The sequence below is a fragment of the Metopolophium dirhodum genome, chromosome 2 (genome assembly GCF_019925205.1).
Source record: "Metopolophium dirhodum isolate CAU chromosome 2, ASM1992520v1, whole genome shotgun sequence".
In the NCBI taxonomy this organism is placed as follows: domain Eukaryota; kingdom Metazoa; phylum Arthropoda; class Insecta; order Hemiptera; family Aphididae; genus Metopolophium; species Metopolophium dirhodum.
Genome location: NC_083561.1, coordinates 1214130 through 1238956, shown reverse-complemented (window position 1 = coordinate 1238956; position 24827 = coordinate 1214130). Strand labels below are relative to the sequence as shown.

General features: G+C 25.1%; 2 protein-coding genes across 3 annotated transcripts in view; one reads left to right on the top strand and one right to left on the bottom strand.

Moving 5' to 3' along the window:
* Positions 1-518: 518 nt before the first annotated feature.
* LOC132938047 (oxysterol-binding protein-related protein 9) overlaps positions 519-24827 on the bottom strand; it is a 33881-nt gene continuing 9572 nt past the window's right edge. The window contains exons 2-17 of one of the 2 annotated variants that reach the window (XM_061004714.1): positions 17682-17903; positions 11189-11284; positions 11025-11099; positions 9810-9860; positions 9642-9717; positions 9456-9530; positions 7107-7248; positions 5270-5454; positions 5173-5202; positions 4936-5089; positions 4520-4824; positions 4154-4328; positions 3866-4085; positions 3114-3235; positions 2191-2296; positions 519-1243 (exon numbers count right to left, since the gene is read on the bottom strand). In XM_061004714.1, coding sequence (XP_060860697.1) covers positions 1157-1243; positions 2191-2296; positions 3114-3235; positions 3866-4085; positions 4154-4328; positions 4520-4824; positions 4936-5089; positions 5173-5202; positions 5270-5454; positions 7107-7248; positions 9456-9530; positions 9642-9717; positions 9810-9860; positions 11025-11099; positions 11189-11284; positions 17682-17903 — 2121 coding nt within the window. In that variant the 3' untranslated portion in view covers positions 519-1156. Of the gene's footprint in view, positions 1244-2190; positions 2297-3109; positions 3236-3865; positions 4086-4153; positions 4329-4519; positions 4825-4935; positions 5090-5172; positions 5203-5269; positions 5455-7106; positions 7249-9455; positions 9531-9641; positions 9718-9809; positions 9861-11024; positions 11100-11188; positions 11285-17681; positions 17904-24827 lie in introns of those variants that run through there. The other variant, XM_061004715.1, reaches the window with a different exon arrangement.
* LOC132938048 (elongation of very long chain fatty acids protein 7-like) lies at positions 18814-22522 on the top strand. Its single transcript, XM_061004716.1, has 7 exons — positions 18814-19105; positions 19164-19354; positions 19465-19533; positions 19605-19661; positions 19770-19875; positions 21104-21243; positions 21514-22522. The coding sequence occupies exons 1-7, from the start codon at positions 19057-19059 to the stop codon at positions 21748-21750; spliced, it is 849 nt and encodes a 282-aa protein (XP_060860699.1). The 5' UTR covers positions 18814-19056; the 3' UTR covers positions 21751-22522.

Sequence of the window (24827 nt, the reverse complement as noted above, 5' to 3'; positions counted from 1 at the left end):
AATAATAATATATTACAGTATGTCAGTATTGCACAAATAATACAGCAGGCACAAGGTACTATAAGTATCTAATTTAATACTTTCAAAAAATGTTTGCCACTATTTTAATTTATAAATGATAACCAACATTTACTGATGAGTTTATAAGTACCTACATAATAAATGTTGGTATTAAAAATGATATTTCTGAAATTAACCAAAACATAGTTAAAGCTAAAATTGTAAATCATGCGCAAACATGATATTTTTTAAATAGTATTATCAAAATAACAACTCATAAGAATATTAATAAAAGTTGAGTAATTAAAATATTTAACACAATTGCATTTGATAGTTTTAAATTTGAACCAAATATGTTTAAAATTTCAAATTATAATTTTAAACAAAAAGTTACCCATTCTAATAAATGGTCAGAGTTCTGTAAATATTAGGAAGAATAAAGTTTACTATAAAAAATGTACACGGTAATTTTTTTTTTGTTATTATATTTCTTTTAAGTAAATTATTTGATTTAAGGCTACATACTTAAATCAACATTTTTAGTTATAAATAATAATATAGTTTAATTTTTTTCGTAGTATAATATAACATAAGTTAAAAACAAATAACCAGGTCAATCACAATTTGTAATGAGATAAGTAATAAATATTATATTGTTCTCTCATCTGATATTAGTGTATAAATAAATAATGCATAACACTTACATCCAATTTTAATTTACAATATAATATTAGATTTTTATATTTTTTTTTAATGAACAAATTATTATAATAATATCAACAAAATCAGTACCAAAACTTAATAATCTAAAAATAAGCTAGTAAATTGTATATGTGACTGATTCACATACAAAGTGAATACAAATAATAACTCTGGTAACAACAGTAATGACATAATTTTCTATTAGACATATATACATAAAACACTACTATAATTTTCTTTTGATTGTAACAAAATTGTGACTATTCACCATTTTTTTTTTTAAGTCACCGAATAAAAATATATTGGGAATAAAAATATAGACATTTATATTGCACCAAAACATCTTTAAATATGTAAACAAACATATTTTGAATACTTAGATGATGAATATACATTAAATGTATATTTATACATATTTAGGATTTTCTTTTAATGTTTAAAGTTAATAGGGTTGTCATGATGGCATTGATTCAAATGTCACACCTAACCGTTTTTCTAATGGTGATTTGTACTCCCAATTTTCTCCGTTTTGCACAAACCACTAAAATAAAAAACAGTTAATATTAAATATACATAATACATAGCTTTTAAAATTATGTACAAACATTTTGATATTAATATAGAATCCTCTCTACATACCTATAAAAAAATAAAATATTTTCCTTTCACTTATTTTTCTTTTTATCCTTAGTGTTTAAACTTATATAATATACATATACATTATATACTGTATATATAATATAATAATATTATATATACTGTATATATAATATAATAATATTATGTACATATTTTATTAGTACTGCTACTACACAACATAGTATACTTTAGAGCAAGACCCAGTTCAGAAATTGTCAAATATGTATAACATCTGTTTTTGATGCATCGTATGTTTCCCTATGATTTACTCTATTAGTGTAAATTCTTAAGAGGATGTTATACTCGTGTTACCAATGTATAACATACCAAAATTTACATTCAGAATTATTCATTTTACTCTGTCATTTTTAACATCAGAGTAAATTGACCTATTAAAAATTTTAAAGTAAGAAAATTATTCAAGGCCCTAAAGATGCGTTTTTGGATATTTTAGTTTTAATGCAAATTATAGAAGTTTTAAATTTCACAAACAATTTACAGTTATACAATTCTCATAACTTGCTATAAAATTTAAATTAAAAAAAACCTATGTGGTGCCCTAGTATTAAAATTTGATAATATATCAATTTAATCTAATATTAAAAATAACAGAATTATATGGATTATTCTAAACGTGTAATTTGATATGTTGTGCATTTGTAAGACGGAAACAAAACATGTGGGTAAAGTCCTCAAATTTCAAAGAGTTGTATAAGCGTCAGTATTCTATGAAAAACGGATAAAACATAAAGTGACTTGTGTAACGGTTTAAACATTAAAAAAAATGTCAATGGAAAGGATTCTAAAGGACCGAAATTATTTAAAATAAATATTATTAATTTTATTTACTCGAGGAATCCAAACTTCATTACTCTCTTTTCGAACTTCAGCTTCATTTCTTTGTTTTTGTTCAATTTCAGCTTTAGCTTGACTAGCTTGATCTACATTATCAACTCTGAAAAATAAATTGGAATACAAATTGTTAAGGTTGTAATTTGATAAGATATTATACCTACAATAATCAAGACGTAAAATAAATAAAATTATTATAAAATAAATATTGTACAAGAGGATTTAATATAGAATTCAAAATTGCACCAATGTAATTAAAAACATGTAGTGAATATTATATTATAATACATTTCAATATTTTACTTTTTTTCAACAAGAATGGAATAATTTTATCATAAGCTGACAAAAAATAATTTATAAATTGAAATAAAATTATATAACGATTAGTTACATTATATAATTTAAAAGAAATATATATATATGTTACGATAAATGTGGAATTTTGAGAAATGTACACTCTGTCCCCCATATATAATTATTAATATATATTAGATGGACAAAAAAATTCACATAAAAATTATTTGTTGATTGGGATAAGAACAAATAGACCATGCTATGTGTACATTTCCCATCAACATAATATAAAATGTATATATATTATATTACTACTATACATATTTACTTTTGAAATGAAGGAATTAATTTATTCTCTATTAATTCAATAGATAACTCTTTAGTCATGTTTAATCTATTATTTTTGAAAGGAATTGCAAGTCATAACAATTAATTGTTATCAACTTTATTTAGCATTCTATCATATTAGTCATTGAACTTAAATTTTACATAATAAATGCCAAAATAATAGGAAAAAGTGTCTCTAAATTATGTGTTATTATGGTTTTTATAATTATAAACAGAGGTTTTTATTAGCACAAACATTGAACTATTTTAAAGTTTCAAATAATAATAAAAGCTCTTACTTGAGTCCTAATGTAACCTTTTTCCAAATGTATCTAGATTCATTGGTATCTTGTTCAGCAACTTTGCGAACTCTCTTTTTAATTACTTCAATTGCTTTAGTATCAACAAACAATTCGGTTCTCTAAAAATATAAACAATTAATAGTAATTTAATATTAATAAAGATCACCAGGACCATAGTGACAATTGGAGTATATTGATTTTATAATAATACAACAAACATAATGTATGCCCTGTGTATTACAATAAACTATTTTTTTTTTTTAACTAATTATTTAGTAACAGAATGGGGCCACTTAGAATAAATACCAGTGAACATAATGTACTTATGGTCCAAGTCTGCTCATACATTACAACATTACGACAAATCTTACTCTTTGTTTTTAAAGTTGAAAAACAGTTTTTAAACACATAAGAGCAGGGATCAACAATAAACAGACCACAGGGTAAAAAAAATTAACTACCAAAAATATTTAACTTTAATTTTGGGTTCACACATACATTACATTTTTAGATTATTCAGGGTAAAAGACAATTATTTTATTTTACACCTCTGTGTAGGCTAACTTCTCTGCACATAATTAATGTTTAATCTACTTTTAGGATATATAAAATATTCTTTTTTCAAATCATCCCTACCACCTTCTAAACTAACAGCTAACCCCTGTATTAGAGAATATATTGTGTTTGTTGAAGCTATTATTAATATTTATCGGCAATAAACTGCTTACTAGTAAAATATTAATACTTACGCCATCTGCCCATTTAGCTTCCATAGAACCATTCCATTCACCAGTTATAGTAAGAAATGCCTTTTTTGTCTTAGGTCCAAATACTTCTGCAGTAATGCGGTGTTTCTTTCCACCATAGAATGGTTTAGTATGGAATTCTATATCACAGTGGTAACCTGTTTGTGGACATGATATAGTTACAGATCCACCTAACTCAATCCATGGCACAGTTAGTATCGATCTATAAAAAAAAATACAAATTTTGTAAGTAAAATGTTCATTCATTTTTACAAGGTTACCTATAAGTACCTGCCATAACCACTAGGGAATGTTGAAATGTATTCTTCTTTATGTTTTAATAATCTTACGATCCCCTGTCCCACATGATGAACAGCAACAGATAAGCCAAGAAACTTAGATTTAGTCCAAACATTTGCACAAAAAGTTACTTTTTTTGCCTTATGCTCAGCATAGAATGCAGATACTGAAAATGTACCAAAATAAAATAAATACATTTTTGTAATACATAATACTTAATAAGAATTAATTTAAAGAGGTGATTTAAAGTAGACTTTGTAACAAATCATTGAATTAAATATGAAAACCTAAACAAGATATCCTGTACATTGACTAACTACAAATATTAATATATATTATACATTTAGTTGATCTTACTGGGGGGATGATGAGAAACTTGTTCAGCAAGGAATATCAATTGATCAGGGTCAGTCCAAGGTAAAGGGTTTTCTTCTTCATTAATCACAGCTGCTTCTGAATTATTTTGAGCTGTAATATCATTTGACAATTCTGATTCTCCTGCAGTAATTCCAGGTACGTTCCAATGACAACGAAATATTTCACCAAGGATTGGATTATAGGGTTTTTTTGCAACAGCAGAATTTCGACCAGCATGATATGAAGATAAATACCAACGTACTATTTGAACCATTCGTTCTTCAGGTGTTTCCAAGTCATTTGCTCTATACAAAATATACATATATATAAATAATAACACAACAAAATAAAAATGTAATCATAATAAATATATTATATATATATTTAAAAAGATTTTAACTTATAGAAATACTTACTTGAGAAATAAATCTGGATGGGCTAAATAATCAGCATACATTTCTAATAATGAACGCTTTTCTAATATGAATGTTGGTAGGGCAACTTTTGTTAAATCCATACCTATTTTTACTTGAGATATGAGATGAGTAACAACTGAACCCTGCATAGTGACTGTAACAAAATATATCTATATAAATATATTATATTACACATATAAATATTATACATTTTAAAATAAATGTGTTTTTTCTTACCATCGGATTCATCTTGATCCTCGTAAATAGCTTTAAAACAATGAAAATGTAATTAAAAAAAATATACTTAAAATAGAATAAAATTATATTATAATACCATCATAATTTATAGATCCATCTGAATAAGTAGGTACAACTATATTGTCTTTGCTATAACTATCCTTTTTTTTTGGCATATTTGCAATGGTCCGATCAGTAGTATCTAAAGATATTTGATTTAAATCTGAAGATCCCGACTGAGTCAAATTCCCAGAATGAGCATCCAGAACTGGTTCACTTCCACTATGAGATAGATAAAATAATAAACATTTAAATCAGATTATTTAGATTATTAGTTGTAAGAAAACAATGTAAATAAATATTTTATATTATGATAGGTAACAAATTGAATTTAATGTTTACTGCAACATATAATTCTTACCAAAATACTCAAAAACAATGCAATATTTTTAAATAAAATGCAAATATATATATATAAGCAATTCAATTTGTATTTAAATAAAAGGTATTGAAATAAAAAAATTAATTTTACTATTATATTTTGTGGACATTTATAGGTAACTGATAAAACTAATTAATGAATGAGTTTTTGTTAATCTCTTTACTTGAAATAAAATGCAAACATTATAATATATCACTAAAGATATAAAATTATCATTAAAATATCAAATTATTGTATAATTGTTTGAAAAATATTAAACACACACTCAACATTAATACTTAATTCCTTGATAACTAACATTTATCTATTAGTAGATACTAAACTATCAATTGTAAATAGTGCTGTATGATTATGATTTAGGGAATTTTTTTAAGAAAACTGTTTATAAATTACTACTTATCTGCCTACTAACATCTGTAAGATTTAAAAATGAAGTACAATAAAATACTAATCGTAAAATTATTTAAATAGTTAGTTGATGAAATGAAAAAAAAAGTTAAGCAGCAACAGGACATGGGCATAAATGGATAATAAAAAAAACATAAATAATAACACTATCATAAATAAAAAAGGTGATTTATATCATATTTATCTAAATCATATACATTTATTTACGCATTAAAAAAATAAAATTACTTGCAATTATTAAATAAATAAAAATATATTATAAACTGATTAAAGTATAAATTTTAATAAGCTGAAAACTTTTATCTTAATTTAAAGAAGTTACGATTTATTTTGTATGTTTAATAATCATCATTACTTGGAAGATTTATATCAGTTTCATTAAAATAGTAATTTGGTAATTAGGTAAATTTTAACCTTTGGCTTTGGCCCATGTTGGCAGTTATTGCTGATTCTGGATTCCCGGGTGAGGTATTAGCCCAATTCCAAAAACGGGAAATCATTTGTATAGCAGCTAATGCTTATATTATTGAATAAAACAAATATTCTAAAAATCACTAATACATTTTTTTTTTGAAATAGAAAATGTGTGAAAAAGTAAAAATCACCAATCACTGTTTAAAACATAATAGATAAACTTTAGATTATATTATTATAGTTTATAATTAAAGATAAAACAATAGACGGAAGGCCAGTAGTAATCGATTTTGATAGAATTTGTGTATAAAATGAATATACTAATATAATAATAATTACATGAACTACGAACTACAAAAGTAGCGTAGACGGGTGATTACGTTGTGATAATAGTTCAAGGCCAACATACAATATAATCAGCTGATCTTATGACGTCTTGCACCCTAACCAGGGTACAGCACGGACTCTCTGATAAATGAACACGGAGGGAATTTTGATATTCTTGATTCTGTTTTCTAGCAATTTCTCAAAAATAAAATGTTGTTTTCCGAAAATTTGTTTCAATGATGTATTACAACAATAATTAGCCCAGTTTAAGATGAAATTTAATATTATTATGGCTATATTAAAATTTGCTATGGTTTGAAAAATCAAATTGTTTAAAACTTACCCGACGAGTATTCGGTTCTTGTATTTTCGTCGCATTGCAGGCACTGGTTCGATTTTACGACTAGGTTTAGACCATTCTTCTTCGTCTTCATAAGCATCATAAAAATCGTCTTCAGACGAAGAGTAAGAAACATCTGGAATATCTGATAACACATTTTAGAGAAGATCGATTTAATTTTTTTCGGTGTAACTCAGAAACTAATAATCGTTGATACTTTAAATGTTCGCCAGTTAATGTTAATAAGACTATACATAATACAATTTTAAAAATATTTTGAATTGAACTATTTATAAGTTATAACCATGACAAATTTTCGAATTTTAATAATTTTTTTAAATTATTGTCGATAAAAAATGTTTTGCTTAGTGAAAAAACTCTAAAATTTAATACAAGGTTCTCATAATAACAGTTTATAAATAGGTATCTAAGATACTTGGGCACGATCTTTCTTTCTACGTATTTTAAGTAAAAATATTGACAAAGTTTATCAAAATCACGAAAATTTGAAATAATTTTGTAATTACATTTGTAAACATTTGTACAGCTAAGAATTGAAAATTTAAATCAAGGTTTCTCAAAGTATAGCATAATTAAATAAAAAAAAAATTAAAAATTATATATACATGATCTTTAATAATAGATATTTCATGTTCAAATTTTGACGAAATTAGATATTTAAACGGAAAATATTTCGATTTTAGATATTTTTTGTAATCTAAAAATATTAGTATAATATAGATTATAGGCTGACAGACAGTTTTCGCTCAGAATAGATTTGTGAATACAATGATTTTATATCTTAACTTAATCTTAACTTTAAAAATGGTTTCCAAGTGGCCAAGTAGGTATACCTTCGAAATTTGTTTCATACATAATAGTATTAAAAAATGAAAATTGGATTTTGTAGTTTGTTGTATTTTTGGCCATATTTGCTTTATGAATACATTTTTAGCATTTTTGTACCAGATGGAAATGAAAATATCTTTCGAAATTCGAAAACAAAATATTCATTTGTAATCGCAATACATTTTGAAATGATTAACTGGAAACTATGGTTTATACAAAGTACAAACATTGTATTTTATATTTTATACACGTAATTGACTGTAATTGATTTTGAATAATGCGTATATTATATATATATATAGTATAATATAATATATAGGTATATAGTGTATTGTACTATATAACCGCGTGTTTATAAAAATATATTGGTAGATACACGGTCGTGCAGAGCATTTATCACGTATTCATGTACAAACCAAAGATAAAAATAAACAGAATATAGATAGTACCTACTTACTTATATTTTTAACAGTTCATACCTTTTTTTTTTTTAATTTATGATTATTTCACGTCGAGTGTTACTGCTGGGTAACTACTCCCCTCACGTTTTTTTCAAAGTCAATTGTATTTCAGCTCATATGCTTATTGTAACTATTATTTACAGATTGTATACATCCAAATAAATATTAGAAAAAAAGAAATGTATGATTTGTTTTAAATGTTCCTATGAAAAAATAGCAATTCAAAATGAACACAAAATAAAACGAATAAATACAATTTAAGATATAGTTAATATATTTACGCTAGGTTGCATAAACAATTTTAATGGTTCACTAAAATGTAATGGACCAATCGTGGGCCACTAAATCTTGTAAAGGGACCATTAGCTCACAATTGATTCATTAAATGTTTAATGCAACCCGGCATAGACGTGTTTTTTAATTGAGTTTTATACAAATAAACTTTTGGGTTTTTAAGATATTTATTCATAGTTTAAAAATATTTTTTGACGTTTTGGGACAATTTTTTAATGAGATTATTTAACTTTTTAGTAATAAATGCATCTTTTAAGAACATTTTAAAGTATTTCTTAGGACATTAAAACCCGCACCCTAGATTATAACTATTTAATTATTTGTTCGAAGTTTAAATTTTATATACCGTGAAACTTCCATGTAACAAACTCCCATTTAACGAAATTTTTTTGAGAACCAAATTTATTCAATTCTATTAAACGAAATTCTCTATAATATGATTTTTTTTTATCCCCTATGAGACTTCTGAATTTCGTTAAATGGAATTGAATAAATTTGGTTCTAATTTTGTTTGATTCTCAAAAATATTTCGTTTAACGGAAAATTTTGTCAAATGGAAGTTCGTTATATGGAAGTTTCACTGTATTATAAAGATATATTCGACCAATTTGTTAAAAGAAGCCAATGCCTAACGAGTAAATTTTAAATTTTAAATTATAAGTATTTACTGTTAAAATAATCATTCTGTATATTACTGCATAATATACCTACTACCTACGCATCAACATTATTAGTTAATAGTTATTACCATTATCCATTGGTTGAGAATCTCTTCTAGGACGTTCTTCACATTCAGCTCCATATTCTATACTACCCGTGTCTCCTAAAATTAGTTTTAAAAAATAAAATTATTAGTGTGTATAAAATATTTACGTATATACATAGAGATAGCTGATAAAGATAATATATTTTTATTATCTGTAATTGTATTTACCTTCTAAACTAGGGAAATCATAATCTGTGGAAACAGATGTTGTTCGATATGATCCATTAACAGGGAATGCGGTATTCTGAAAAGCAATAATCAAAGTAATTGAAATAATTTTTTTATACACACCTATTTATTATTAATTTATTGTTAAAAATGTACTAAAAATATCACCTTAGCTATTTGTAACATCACAATTGAATGCTTTACTTGGTCCATTAGTTTCTAAAAAACAATTTTATAGTAATCAAAACACAAATAAAATTAAAATTAAAATTATTTGACATAGAATCATAGAATTTCGGCAAGAAATAGTGGTGTTCAACTTCATGCGATTATAAGTTTGAAAACGATTTTAAAATAGTTTGTTGTTTCTTAAGTACTTCACTAGTTTTTAAGTTTTTAATTACTCTCCAAAAAATATCTCTGAAGTGTAATAATATACCTGGTATTACAAATTAGTTACATTGTGGTTTCTTTAAAAAAGTTAAATCTTAAATACTGGGTATAAATTGTGTATACATATTATATAAGATCATTAAAATTGTTTTCTATAAAATTGGAGGATTTAGTCATATTTTTAATTTGATACTCATCATTTTTTGTAACGTAGCATTTAGACGACCCTGCGAGAGTAATTCATTATTAACATAGGACACTCATTATTCAAAAAGTATTAATGTTTTTGAAAATATTTTATCTTACATGGTTTCAAGTCGTAACAAAATAACATTTTTATTAAAAAAAATATATTTTTTATCTTAATAATTTTTTCACTTTCTTGAATTACCCAACACAGTTTTAATTTAATCTTCGAAAGAAGGTTATTTTTCTGAGTATTTCCATACATAAAAATAGAATTTAGGATGAGTAGCTTATGAGTTATAAGTATTTAAAGTTTAGATAAGCGGAGTAGTGGAGCAAAATTTTGCGGAATAACCGCGTACTACTTCACTCCGATCATCTGTATTCTATACTTTAAATACTTATAAGTTATAACTCATAAACTTAAAACTACTCATCTTAAATTCGGTTTTTATGTATCAAAATACTTAGAAAAATATTCTGCTTTGGAATATTAAGTTCAAACTGAATGTTGTCATTCAAAAAAGTAAAAAACTTAAAATATTTTAAGGGTAAGAAATATATATATTTTTAACAATTTTGTTTATAATGACTAATATTGACAATAAAACATCATGAAAAAAAAAAATTTCAAACACATTTATACTTTTTGAAATAATGAGTGTTTGATGATAAAAGAATCACTCGGTATAAGATATTAGTAAAATCAATACATCTCACACTGTATACATACATATTATCATAAGAGCACTTTACAATTTAAATTAATATTAATAAAATGTAAATGCAAACAAATATATTTACATTAGTTTCTGAAATTATACATTCACAATGTGCTTTGTCTTCCTCGCACATTGTATTCATTTTTACTTCTAAATTCTGGAAAATAATATATAAATTTTACATAGGTACGTATAATATTATTGTTATAAGTTTTTTTAAGCTATTTATATTTAAATTATTCAAACCTTAGTTTGTTCAATAAGAAGCTGTAAATAAGCATCAGCTTCTCCTAATTTCTTATCAAAACTCTCCAAAGTAGGAACAACGGCATCATTATTTACCTAAAAAAATAACATCGATTGTTACATAATTTATAAAATTTGTATACCTATATTTTATTTAATGTATAGTATAACAATAACAATTAAATTAATATATAATCACAATACCTTTATTCGTACGGTTGGTTTACACATACTTAAACATCCACCCATCATTCCTACGTCTATATATTGAATATTATGCAATACGCGCACATACATTTAATTTAGATTTTTACCGTTTTTGATGTAGATTTCACTTCAAGCACACACGGACTAAAAGTTTTGCTGCACATTTATGAACAGACTATTACATTTGCTTAGTTAAAAAAAAAATCAATATACACTAGAGCTAAATGGTTCAAATTTCCGTTGGAAGACTGTGTACATCATAAAATAATACCAAGGCAATTAAGGTCAGAATTGGATTAGTGCAACCAGTGTTGAACCTATATTCTACCTATACATAGCTGTATATTAACCAACTTCTATATACAACGACTATACTTGTAATTTAATAATACGCACCCTCTTTCGAGACATATGTTTTCTTATACTATCAGTCCGACAATAATTAAAGGTTTCTCTTTTATAATACATAGACAGCAAGTTATTTTGGTTTAAAAACAACATATTATAGGTGGTACAAGACGCACAAGAAGCAAAATTAAATATATTAGGTAGTTCTTATCTTTGGTACATTTTTCTATAAAATTATTCTATATGCAAAAATAAACGCCATTTTTATAATGTCGTGACGAGGCAATTCAATATTTTTATGTTTTTTTTTGCCGTTTTTCCAAATACCCCTCTTTTTAATTGTTAAGCTAAGTGAGGGGAGATCTCTATTGTATTTGAATGTACCACTTTTTCGGCGAAACTTTTAAATAGTTTCACGATTTTTTTTTGTGAGTTGATCTAATTGCTATTGAGTATAGACCACGTAGACCATTTTTCCATTTTGTAGAATTCTGGGAATCAGTTTTGTATCAATAGCAAACGTGATCAAATTAAAAAAATATATATTTTTTTAATTTCTTTCTTTGCACGCCAACACGATATTATATAAAACAATATATGCGCTGTTATTGTTAAATTAGAGTGAAAGAAAACCTGACCATTTATACGTTTATGCACCAACAAATAAAAACTCTGAATGATTTTTACAAGCTTTTGGTGATATTTAAAATTACATTAGAAATTTGTAATTAGCATATTTGATAAGAGTTACAATAATACATGAGTACGTGAGTAAGAAGCCACCCACTAGTGGCACTTGACTGGGAATTGTATGAAACTAGCTAAATATATATACAGAATTCTTTTTAGATTCTGAGCGAAGCGATGAATATATTGATTTTACAATGATGTGTTTTTTTTTTGTGTGTGTCATCACCTTTTAGGACAATAAAACTGCTTGGATTATCTTCAACAGTATCTTTTCTGATAGGAAAGTGAATCTAGTTGGTACTTTGAGGGGTCAAAAGTAAAAATTTCCCAGTAGTTTTCAAAAGCGACGTGAAAAACAAAAGAAAAATTAAGGAAAAACTGGAATTTTTACGCAAAATCTGTTTTCGAGAAAATCGATTTTGGTTTTTGGTGTAACTCTAAAACAAATGACCGTAGGGACATGAAATTTTGACTGAATGTTTATAATTGCATTTCCTATACACCATAACATTTTCCAAATATTTTGACTTATTTTGAGCTGTTTACGGACATTGTCAATTTCCATTTTTTTTAGTTTTTTTTTCTATAAATATCAATAAAATTTTATCTGTTGAGTAAAAAAGCTTGAAAATTTAATAGAAGGCTCCTAGGTTATTGTTTCAAAGGCAGATGAAAAAAATTAAAAATCCTTAGTCACAGTTTTTATTTATAAGCATTTAAAGTTCAAATTTGGACAAAATACGGAAAAATCACGAAAATTAGCAAATTATTTTGAGTTGAGAATTCATAATAATTTTTCTTTTTAAATCTAAGATTTGAAAATGTAAATAAGATTAATCATAAGATTGTCTAACTTTATCAAAAAAAAAAAATATCTACAAGAAACTTAAATTAAATTTTTATGAGCGTCTGAAATTTATATTTTTACAACATTTGATATTCACTCGATTTCTCATGTAACAATTTTCTTATTTTATTGTAATTAAAAAACGAATGACTGTAGATACTTTAAAATTTCACTAAATGTTTATATTAGCATTTTCTATATACCATAACATTTTGAAAATATTTTGACTCTTTTTGAACTGTTTACGGACATTGTCAGTTTTCAATTTTTTTAGTTTTTTTTTCTATAAATATCAATAAAATTTTATTTGTTGGGTAAAAAAGCGTGAAAATTTAATATAAGGCTCCTGATATATCATTCTAATAGCAGTTGAAAAATATTAAAAGTACATAGGCACAATTTTTATTTATAAGCATTTAAAGTTCAAATTTTGACAAAATTTATCAAATTTATAATTTATTAATTTATTAATTTTGTAGTTAAAAATGTATAAAATGTTTAACTTTTATGGCTAAGAATTGAAAATTTAAAACAAGGCTCCACGTAAATAGTTATATATAAATTACTTAATTCACAATAATATTATCAAATATACTTGGCTGACTGACTGACCGTTTTCGCTCAGAATCGTTTTTCTTGTAGCTTCTTCTGTCACGTTTTTAATTGACAGATCATTATGTATAGTGTAATTTGAAACAAAGGGTGGAGCATTAGTAATTTTCCTAAGAGCGATATTCTGAAATTGTTGAATTTTGTTAGTATTGGACATTTTTGCTGTACCCCATAGTTGGAGACCATATATGTCCATAGAGGTTTCAGTAATGTTTTATACATAAGAACTTTAATTTTTAAACTGGAGTGTTTGTTATTTGTGAGTTTCGTTCGTAGTCTGCGAAGACGGGCGTTTAAGGCAAATCCATACGGATATGGATATTCCAAGTTAAGTCCTAGATATCTAACTGAGTCAGATGTGAGAATAAGTAAATTATACAGTAAAAAGTTAAAATATGTAAATATATATTTTTCACTCCAGGGTTGGACATATCATAGTTACATGTAACCAAGTTATGTAACTCTGTTACTTTTCTAACTTGTAACTTGAAACGAGTTACTCATTTATAATTTAACTTGTAACGTGTAACTAGTAACAAATTTTCCTGTAGGCTGTATAACTTTATATATGTTTTAAATTTTCAATCCTAAGCTATAAAAGTTGAACATTTTATAAATTTTTAACTACAAAATAATTATTCAATTTTCAATTATGTCAAAAATTAAACTTTAAATGCTTACAAAAAAAAATTGTGTCTATGTATTTTTAATATTTTCCAACTGCTATTGTAACAATATATCAGGAGCTTTGCATTAAATGTTCACGCTTTTTTACCCAAAAAATAAAAATTTTTCCTTAGTTTTTCACGTCGCTTTTGAAAACTACTGAAAAATTCTTACTTTTGAGCCTTACTTTTAATTCTCACTTATTGTTAAAAATACCAGTTTAAAAATATTAAAACTACTTGGTCAAGTTTTTTTTTATATTTGTTTATTTTGGTTTTACAATATTAATCTGGCCACTGGATATTCATTAGTTATACGATTATAGTTGGTAAGTATATCTTTTTTTTTCTAACATGACGATCATAACGTGATTTTATCTAGCCCCTGGCTGGTCAATTATTCTTTATACATATACCAATATAACTTTTAATTTTAAATGTAACTTAGTTACATATAACTGTAACTTGTAACCAGTTACAATAAATTGAGTAAATTGTCCAATCCTGGTAATACATACTTGAATAGTCAATACTCTAAATATATTTCGCTATACTTCAGCTAAACGATGTTTATATTTTTAAATTCCACAAAAAATATAAATTGTCGATAAATACACTCAGAAATGTATAAATTACCATGCAATTAACCTAACAATAAGGTTAATAGTGTGAATAAAATAAAACAATTCAAAAATAAAAAATAAAAAAATAATATTTATATTTAATATGTGTACATAAAACGAACAATACATATTTTTTTTTGCAAGATGAGACAAAAAAATAATTTACGAACGTAACAAAACTAGTATACCAAGAATATATAATTTTAATCTGAAAGTGAATATTAACTATTAATTGATTATTATAACTTACAAGTTACAATAAAATTGTCCATTAAATAAAACATAAAAATAATAATAAACATTCAGTAAGCATTCATCAATTTTGGAATAAGTTATTTTATTAATATTCCCGGTAATACGTTTAAAGGTAAACACATGACATATTTTATTTTACGTAACTCGCGGTCGTTACAAAACAACTAATTTTTTTAAATCTTTTTTAGATTTTATAATGATTTGTTTTTTTTTATTTTTATGTCTGTCACCACCGTTTGGGGCAGTAAAATTGCTTCGATTTTTTTCAACAGTATCTTGTTCGATGGGAAAGTGAATCTATAGTTGATGCATTCACGGAAGGTCAAAATTTTAAATTCTCAATAGTTTTCAAAAATGCAGGGAAAAACAAAACAAAAGTTAATAATTTTTACGCAAAATCGGTTTTTGACAAAATCGATTTTGGGTTTTGGTGTAACTAAAAAAAATGAACGTTTATACATAAAATGTTCACTGGTTGTTAATATTCGCATTTTCTATACACGATAAAATTTTCAAAATATTTTGATTTGTTTTGAACTGTTTAAGGATATTTTCAGTTTCCAATTGTATTAGTTTTTTTTCTATGAATGTAATTATTTGTTGGGTAAAATAGCTTAAAAATTTAATACAAGGCTCTTAATATATTCTTACAATGGCATTTGATAAATATTAAAAATCCTTGGTCACAGTTTTTTTTAGAAGCATTTAAAGTTCAAATCTTGACAAAATACATAAAAATGACGAAATTGTGCAAATTATTTTGAGTTATATTTTGAGTTAAATTCATAAAAATTTTTCTTTTTAAATCTAAAATTTGAAAATGTAATACGAGATTCCTTAGTTTATCTACCTTTATCAAAAGAAAATGTCTACAAGCAAATCAAATTAAATTAATATGAGCGATTAAAGTTTATATTTTTATAAGATTAGATATTCACTCGATTTCTCATGTAGCGATTTAGTTATTTTGTTGTAATTCAAAAATTAATAACTGTAGATACATGAAAATTTCACTGAATGTTTATATTTTTATTTTCTATATACCATAACATTTTGAAAATATTTTGACTCTTTTTGAGCTGTTTACGGACATTGTCAGTTCTCATTTTTATTAGTTTTTTTCTATAATTGCCAATAAAATTGTATTTGTTGAGAAAAAAAGGTCCTGATATATTGTTACAATAGCAGTTGAAAAATATTAAAAATGCATAGGCACAAATTTTTTTTAAGCATTTAAAGTTCGAATTTCGACAAAATTTAATAATTATTTTGTTGTTAAAAATTTATAAAATGTTCAACTTTTATAGCTAAGGATTGAACATTTAAAACAAGGTTCCACGTAAATAGGTTACATATAAATTACTTTATTCACAATAATATCATCAAATATACTTAGTAATATCATAGGCTGACTGACCATCTTCGCTCAGATCGTTTTTCTTATAGGTACAACGATATTTTTATATTATTGAATTCAAATTTAATACCATCCATTATAGTGACACACTTGTAACCTACTGTAAAGCAGAGTGACACCCAATCGCCTGCCTTTTTTATTTTTGGCGTTTCTAAATTTCTAAGTTTTGAGTGTTATTTAGTTACAGATTTATAATCTATATTTTTGTAACTGATGGGGTGTATAGGAAGTATATTATGCATTCCAAAGTTTTTAAGATTTTTAATTGACAGTATACACTTTAATTTCATATTAGACGACAAAATGTTTTTCTGAGGATTTCGATAAATTATAAAAAAATTAAATTTCAAACGAATAGTTAATTAATTATAAATATTTTAAGTTTAGATGAAAGTAGAGTAGTGGACCAACATTTAGCGAAAAGTTTAAATTTAATCTTGTATCTAGGTTTTTAATTTTACAAGCTCAAATATTTGATACAAAGATTATACAGAAAGTTTCATTTTGAAATTTTCGCATCGAAATTTCAAATATTGTTTTTCAGAAAAAAATTTAAAATAAGATTTTAAATGTATTGGGCATTATACTCCGTTACAATATTATTAATAACACTTAATTTTGTAATTTTAAAACGAAAAAAACAAAATTGTCACATTACAGACTCATCTATATTATAGCCAATATAATACGGCTAAGAAAAAATTATTTTTAGTTTTAAACAAAAGTTAAATAGATAGGACAGAAAGAGAATTCAATGCAATAGTAAAGTTTAATCACTTACTATACAAACCATGTATGAAAAAAGTATTTTATTGTAATATTTAATTACCTGTATTTGATTAACTCTATATCCAAACAACTGTTTTTGTATGGTATCTTCTAAAGCGCGTATCCAAAGCTCTCTGTCAGCACGAGTCCTTGCTTGAAAATGGAATGTTTTGCCATCTACTGTTACAGTAAATGTAAGATTATCTTCATCATCAATGCCAATCATAGCTCCTTTCAAACGAACACAACCTCGGCGTACACCACGTACCATTTTTTCCCGAGACTAAAATAAAAATTCATCGTTTAAGAATAAATGACAATTTATAAAAGTAATAATGCTGAGTATTTTAAGTGAATATTGATGTACATATCGATTTTAGATATTGAACAAAAAAACAAATAGTTTGTTAGTTGTTTAAAGTGTATGGAAGTATAATGAAGTGTTAACTAAATAACCATGCTAGAATTGAAATATTTCTCCACACGCCACAATTCACTATAATCCCAAAGAATGTAATTTTATATAGATGTGTGCACTACTGCACTAGTCGTATTTTAAAACTAAGTATGTCGAGTAATGATAACATTCTTCCAAATTTGTCTTAATAATCACTTACATTTTATTTTTGTTTTAAAGGTAGATACAATCTAGCATATAGATTAATGTAGTCAAGAGAGAAAAAATCAACTCTTGAAACCATTTCAGAGCATCACTCGTTTGAATACTTACATAAAAAAAATTAACATTGAACGGCTAAGTATTATTAGGTATGTAATTTTTAAAGGGATTTAAAACACTAACAAAATGTAATTCACATAAATGTACAATTATTTATTTAGTTAATCCTCAATAATCAATATTCCATCATTTTTTCATTGATATTTCTATAACTACCTAGGTACCATGTTAAATAATTTATTTTCATATTCGTATGATGAATAATAAAATATAATTATTGAAACATATTATAGATTTTATTTTATAATAAAATAAAAATTATACTGAAATAGGTATATTTAGAATTCTTAGTAAAATATATAGGACAATTTATTTCCTTGCTGGAATACCCCGTTTAAAGTTATCATGTTGAGGTCTTTGACCTTAGATTTTTAATTCATGAATCTTTGATGAGCAGGAAATAATGTCTTCTTGAACCATGAATAGTATTGCATATATTAAAAGCGCTTTCCCAGACCTTTTATCAGAACCGTGAAGATGACACAACATTGGTCAATGGTAGAATATGATCGATTGCAAGTTAATAGCTAGTTGAATTTTTTTAAAGTTTAAACATAGTAAAATATAGAATTCTTTTAAACCTTATATTAATTGTATAGTTCATTAGACGCAATTTATAAATTAATATAATTAAAATTTATGGGTGTTCTCTAAATCAATTTATTATAATTACTTTAAAAATTATACTACAATAAAAATGGTATTTATGACGTGGTTCGAGATCCTTGATGGGCAGATTGACCCAGGTAAGATTTTTTACATTTATTAACTTATAAAAAGTATTATTCACTTTATACTGTTTAGACTGGAGGACTAAAGATTGGCCTATGATGTCGACAACTGCAATCCCTGTATTATTAGCTGTAATATATATTATTTTTGTCAAATTTGTTGGTCCAAACTATATGGCAAATAAAAAGCCTTACATCCTTCGAAAAGTTTTAGCAATCTACAACACGGCACAAATATTGGCTTGTATATATCTTACTGTGGAGGTGATTAATTTTTGATATTTATAATATTAACTTAACTTGTTATATTATCCTATTGAAAACTTTTAAAATCATTTATTATAAAATATCGAAAACATATATTTATTTTATAGTATTTCAAAACAAAACCAAAAATGGGGTGTGATCCATTAGACGTGTCTGATGATCCAACAGCATTATACGTAATAATTACTATAAATTGTATTTGCATTAGCAAACTTATTTAGTTGTTTACATAAATTTTTCTTTTCAGGCAGCAAAACTAGTATGGTGGACGACAATTTTAAAATTATCTGAATTCATTGAGACTGTAAGACCATTTATTAGAGTGCATTATACTTATTTAAAAATACCACTATTTTTATGAGATTAATTTATTGCTAACTAAATGATAAAAACATAATTTTTATTTTCACAGGTTTTCTTTGTACTTCGAAAAAAACAAAATCAAGTTTCTGCACTTCACATATACCATCACATAACAACTTTTTTTTTAATATGGATTGCCACAAGAATAAACCCAGGTAATCACCTAATGTTTTTAAGATCATAACATATAATTAAGAGTTATTATAAGCTTATCAAATTTAAGTAAAATGTTCTACCAAACCAAATACATAAATATAATAATACTATAATAGGAATATGTTATGATAAAAGATTTTGAATGTATCGGTTTTAAAATTGAAAATAAGAAGCAACATACAGGGCATAGGAACTTAACCATAGAAATTATTCTTGGGAAATGGGTGTGGAAAAAAATTTATTTTTGGGAGGCTAACTACTATCAGAAACTAGGTCAGAGGTCTTCAACCTTTTTAAGCATTGAGCCACCTATAATTCGTAAAAAAATCGCGCGGTCCACATTCGTAATAAAAACATATATACACAACATGTTATGCTTAAAATGTGTTCACAAGCTTCAAATAACGACAAAGCGGGCCGCGGATTGAAGTCCCGTGGGTAAGGTACTAGGTGAGTCTCGGATTATTTAAGGTACTAGACTAGTTGTAGAATATTTTTCCGTAACTACTACACGGTGTCACACATTTGTATACGTAGTCAGTTTGACGCAAGCCAATAGGACGCATACGAAATTTCGACGCATTTTTTTTGTGAAAATATAATACTAAAATATAAACGTGTAACAATAGAAATTTTCGATTTAATCACTTTTATCATTATTGCTATTCGTGACGTTCAAAGTTTAAAACAAACCTCTAATACGCAATATATGACGCATATCAAAATGACCGCTAAATTACGTATAAGCATAACAATCCGGTACCGCATTAGTGTATTAGCAAAACAAATCCTATATCAAACTAGTGTAATACCTAAAATAATTGGAACCGAACTACTTACTAGAATACAAATTTAATTTTGGGATCCGACTCTTATGCAGCTAACATTGTAAGTTATTAAATCCTCCAGTCCTCTAAAGTCAATCAAAATCTGCTGTTTTTAAACATAAATAAAAACTCTGAACTCCGAATTAATGAATTATCCAAAATCAAAATGTCAAGCGGCAATATATGAGAATACTGTTGTATTAAAATAATTTTAAAAACGTATAGGTAAGTGCCTAAATAGGTATAATAGTATAAAAAATATAAAAATGTATAACAATTTCTAATTAAACTCAATTATTATTCAGGGCATTGACATTATTGCTATTTACGATACCATAATAATTAATATTTTACCAATGATTGTGATTCTTATAATACGTTTTTAAAACAATTGTTTTAGGTGGTATTGTACGAATACCAGTTATGTTAAACAACACGGTTCACATGGTTATGTATTCATATTACTTATTATCATCTATGGGTCCAGGAATACAAAATAAAATTGACAGTTACAAAAAGTACATTACTATTATACAAATGGTAAATATGTAGTTTCAATATTTACGTTTTAAGATATTTAAAATTAGACTTTTAAAATCAATTCCAGATTTTAACAAGAACATTTAATAAACACGATTTTTAATGTTCTTGTAACGGTTGTATAGCCGACAATTTTTTTTGTCGTTCGAATTCGTTTCAATATATGTGCATAAAACTAACATTATTATACATAAATCATTAGCATATTCTGTGTTACTACTTGCGCGCAGTCATACATATGTTTAATGTTGACCCTTGTTTTTTTTCTAGGTACAATTTTGTATTTTGATCGTTAACTCAATATTTTATTTGACTCCTAGCTGCCAAGTACCTAATATTTACGGATTAATATTCATACCTAATGTTTTTATTGTATTTTATATGTTCTACGACTTTTATCGAAAATCATATATTAAAAAAAAACCTGTAGACCGTCGCAATAGTACGAGTATAAAAATTAGCAATAATAATAATAACAACAATATTAAGATTAAAGGAAAACATTAAAAATGATTATTTATAACATAAAGTTAATTAGGAATAATTGTTCATTTTAGTATAATATGTAGTTGAGAGGCATTATATCGTAAAACTTTTAAGTTTTACATGCTATACCTATTCTTTAATAAGTTCAATTAAATTATTATAAATGTATAACTTTATAAAGTTCTATAACTATTATTTAACAATTTATGTATCATCATCATTATTTATTATCGCTATTTTCTAAAATAAACATAATTTAATAATTTAACTATAATTTATCTATTTTATAAATTATTTATAAGTATAATGACTACATGGATATATTTATTAAAATTATAATTAATTCATTAAACGTATTAAGTAAAATTCTATGTAATTTTTATATAATACTTCTTCAAATTAATTATTTATCTACTGCACTTAGGGGTTTTACAAAAAAATTAAAAATGTTTGTGTAATAATAATTCAACATGAATATATTTACTGGCTATTTATATATTTTAAATTAAAACATAAATGTGATTTTAATTATAAAACTAAACTATTTATTAATAGAAATATTTTAAAACCATGTATCATTCTTGTAGGGTTCATTTGTAATAAATAGTTTACAACTATTCCGTTATTATATTTATTATTATTCTGTTTTCTGTGTAATATTGTGCTAGTATTAATATAAATTAGTTATTAAAATATTTTAAGTTGCATATTTAAATTATTATTTTAACTATTATATTTGCTGTATATAATTTTGATTTTAGTAATAATAAATGTTATACGCCTATATACGTTATATGTTTATCTAATTGTATTACTTTTGTTCTAAATCTTTAAATTATTAAAATTAATAAGATTAGGTCTAGTAGGTACCTATTAATAATTATTTACCTATAAATAATTCAAGTTTAATAACAATATTTATGTAAATCACACAATTAATAGGAAGTTATACAGGCAATTGTTGTCTCTGTCTTACATGTGCGTAACATAGCAAATTTTACGCTCAGCAAATCACGTTTAGCTTCCTTAGTTTAAAAATTATAGTGAATTTACATCTTATAAAATTGAAAGGTAAGATTATATTTGGGGCATCTCATAATCTTTTATTATATTTTAATTTTAAAGCGAGTTATGAGTATTGTAAAATTGTAAATTGTTTGTAAGTACATCTTAAAATACTCATAGCTCACTTTAAAATTTTATAATAGGTCAATTCACTCTGATTTTTAAACTAAAGGAGGTAAACGTGATCTGCTGAGCGTAAAATTTGTTATATTACGCACTTGTAAAACGGAGACAAGTATACTGATAATATTTTAAGATATTATAGTAGCTAGTATACAACTTCATACACATTTACATTAAAAACGTATCATAAATTATTTGTCAAACATGGATGAAATATTTATTAAATATATAAACTTAGTCAAAGTAGAGCATTAATTGCTTAGAGCGCCGAAATGATTGCGGAGAGACATCCTGGCCGTGCAAGTTACATACGTAACTAGCATTTAACGTATGTTTGTAATTAGAAATAACATTTTTCTAAAAAAAAAATATTTTTACTATTTTGTATGGTTATTTTATTTTAAATTGTTTTATTACAACATGCATGTTTATTTCCTCATTCTAGCGTAAAAAATGTTTTTGAGAACTTTGATTTAAAAATCGCTCCGCTCAGAATCTAAAAAATCGAATTTTGGACAAGTAGTTTAAAAATTATTTTAAGTTTAGACGAGCGGATATGAGTAAAGTACTCCTGGTACCCCGCCGCAAAAAGTTGGTCTACTACTCCGCTCATCCAAACTTTGAATACGTCTTATAACTTGTAAGTTACTTGTCTGAAATTTGGTTAATATTTAATAATAATTTTATTATAATCAGTAGATTTAGAAATACCCGAATTCTGCTTAGGAATATTAAACTAAAAATGTACGTTGTCATTTAAAAGAGTAAAAACTCAAAATTTATAACGATAAAACATACTACAAATAGCATTTTTTTCAAACACATTGTTTTGTGATGGCTTAAAATAATTATGTAAGAGAAATATTTTCAAAAACATTAGTGTTTTCTGATAGAATGAGTGTCTTGCGTTAAATGGATCACTCCGTATATTATATAAACCTGCAACAATCATAAACAATTACTGACGTATTCATACGATTGTAAAGAGAAAAAATAGGCTTCGATCTGTTTTATATAATATCGTCCACCTATTTACGGCTGTACTTATAAATGTAATGGAAACACAGGTAATACTTTTATTATGAAAACAACTTCAAGCGTTTTTCACATTTTTATTTTTATTTTATTTTTAATACTTAAAACTTGTGCATTTAAAATAAGTTCAGTTAATTCTTCTGAATTATACAACTAAAATATTATATCAAAAATCTTTACAGAGTCAAAACAATCATAGGTACATAATTAAAGTTTGAAGTGTGGGCGAATTTGATTATTTTCACGAATTATACTAAGCCCCATATACAAGGTTACTGGATAACCTATAGGTAGATCATAAAAGAATCTATTTAAAGGTTAGGTTACTCAACACTGTTACTTAACACTCATTTTCTCAAGAAGTATTTACGGAAATTATTGTCTTACGTAACTTGAAGTAATAACAAAATAAAAAGTTATCGTTATAATTTATTTTACTTTTTAACTTTTTTTATTGACATCATATAATTATAAATTTATAGTACAAAGCAAAATATTTTACCGAGAAATTCAATACATAAAAATCTCGAACGTATATTAACTATTAAGCTCTATTATAGCTTATAAATAATTTAAATTAATATAAGTGGAACAGGAGTAACCCGCAATATGTTTGTCTACTAATCGGCTCTTTTAAACTTTAAATAGGTAATATTATAATTTATAACTAAATAACTATATTCGTTAAAAACTCGATTTTCATACGTTGAAATTCTCAGAAAAATAGGTATTCTGCTTAAGAACATGAAATTAAAAATATATGCTATCGTTCAAAAAGTAAAAAGTAAAATAATAAAGCGCATTATAAATATATATATATATATATATATATATATATATATTATGTTTTGTTATTACTTCAAATTATGTAAAAA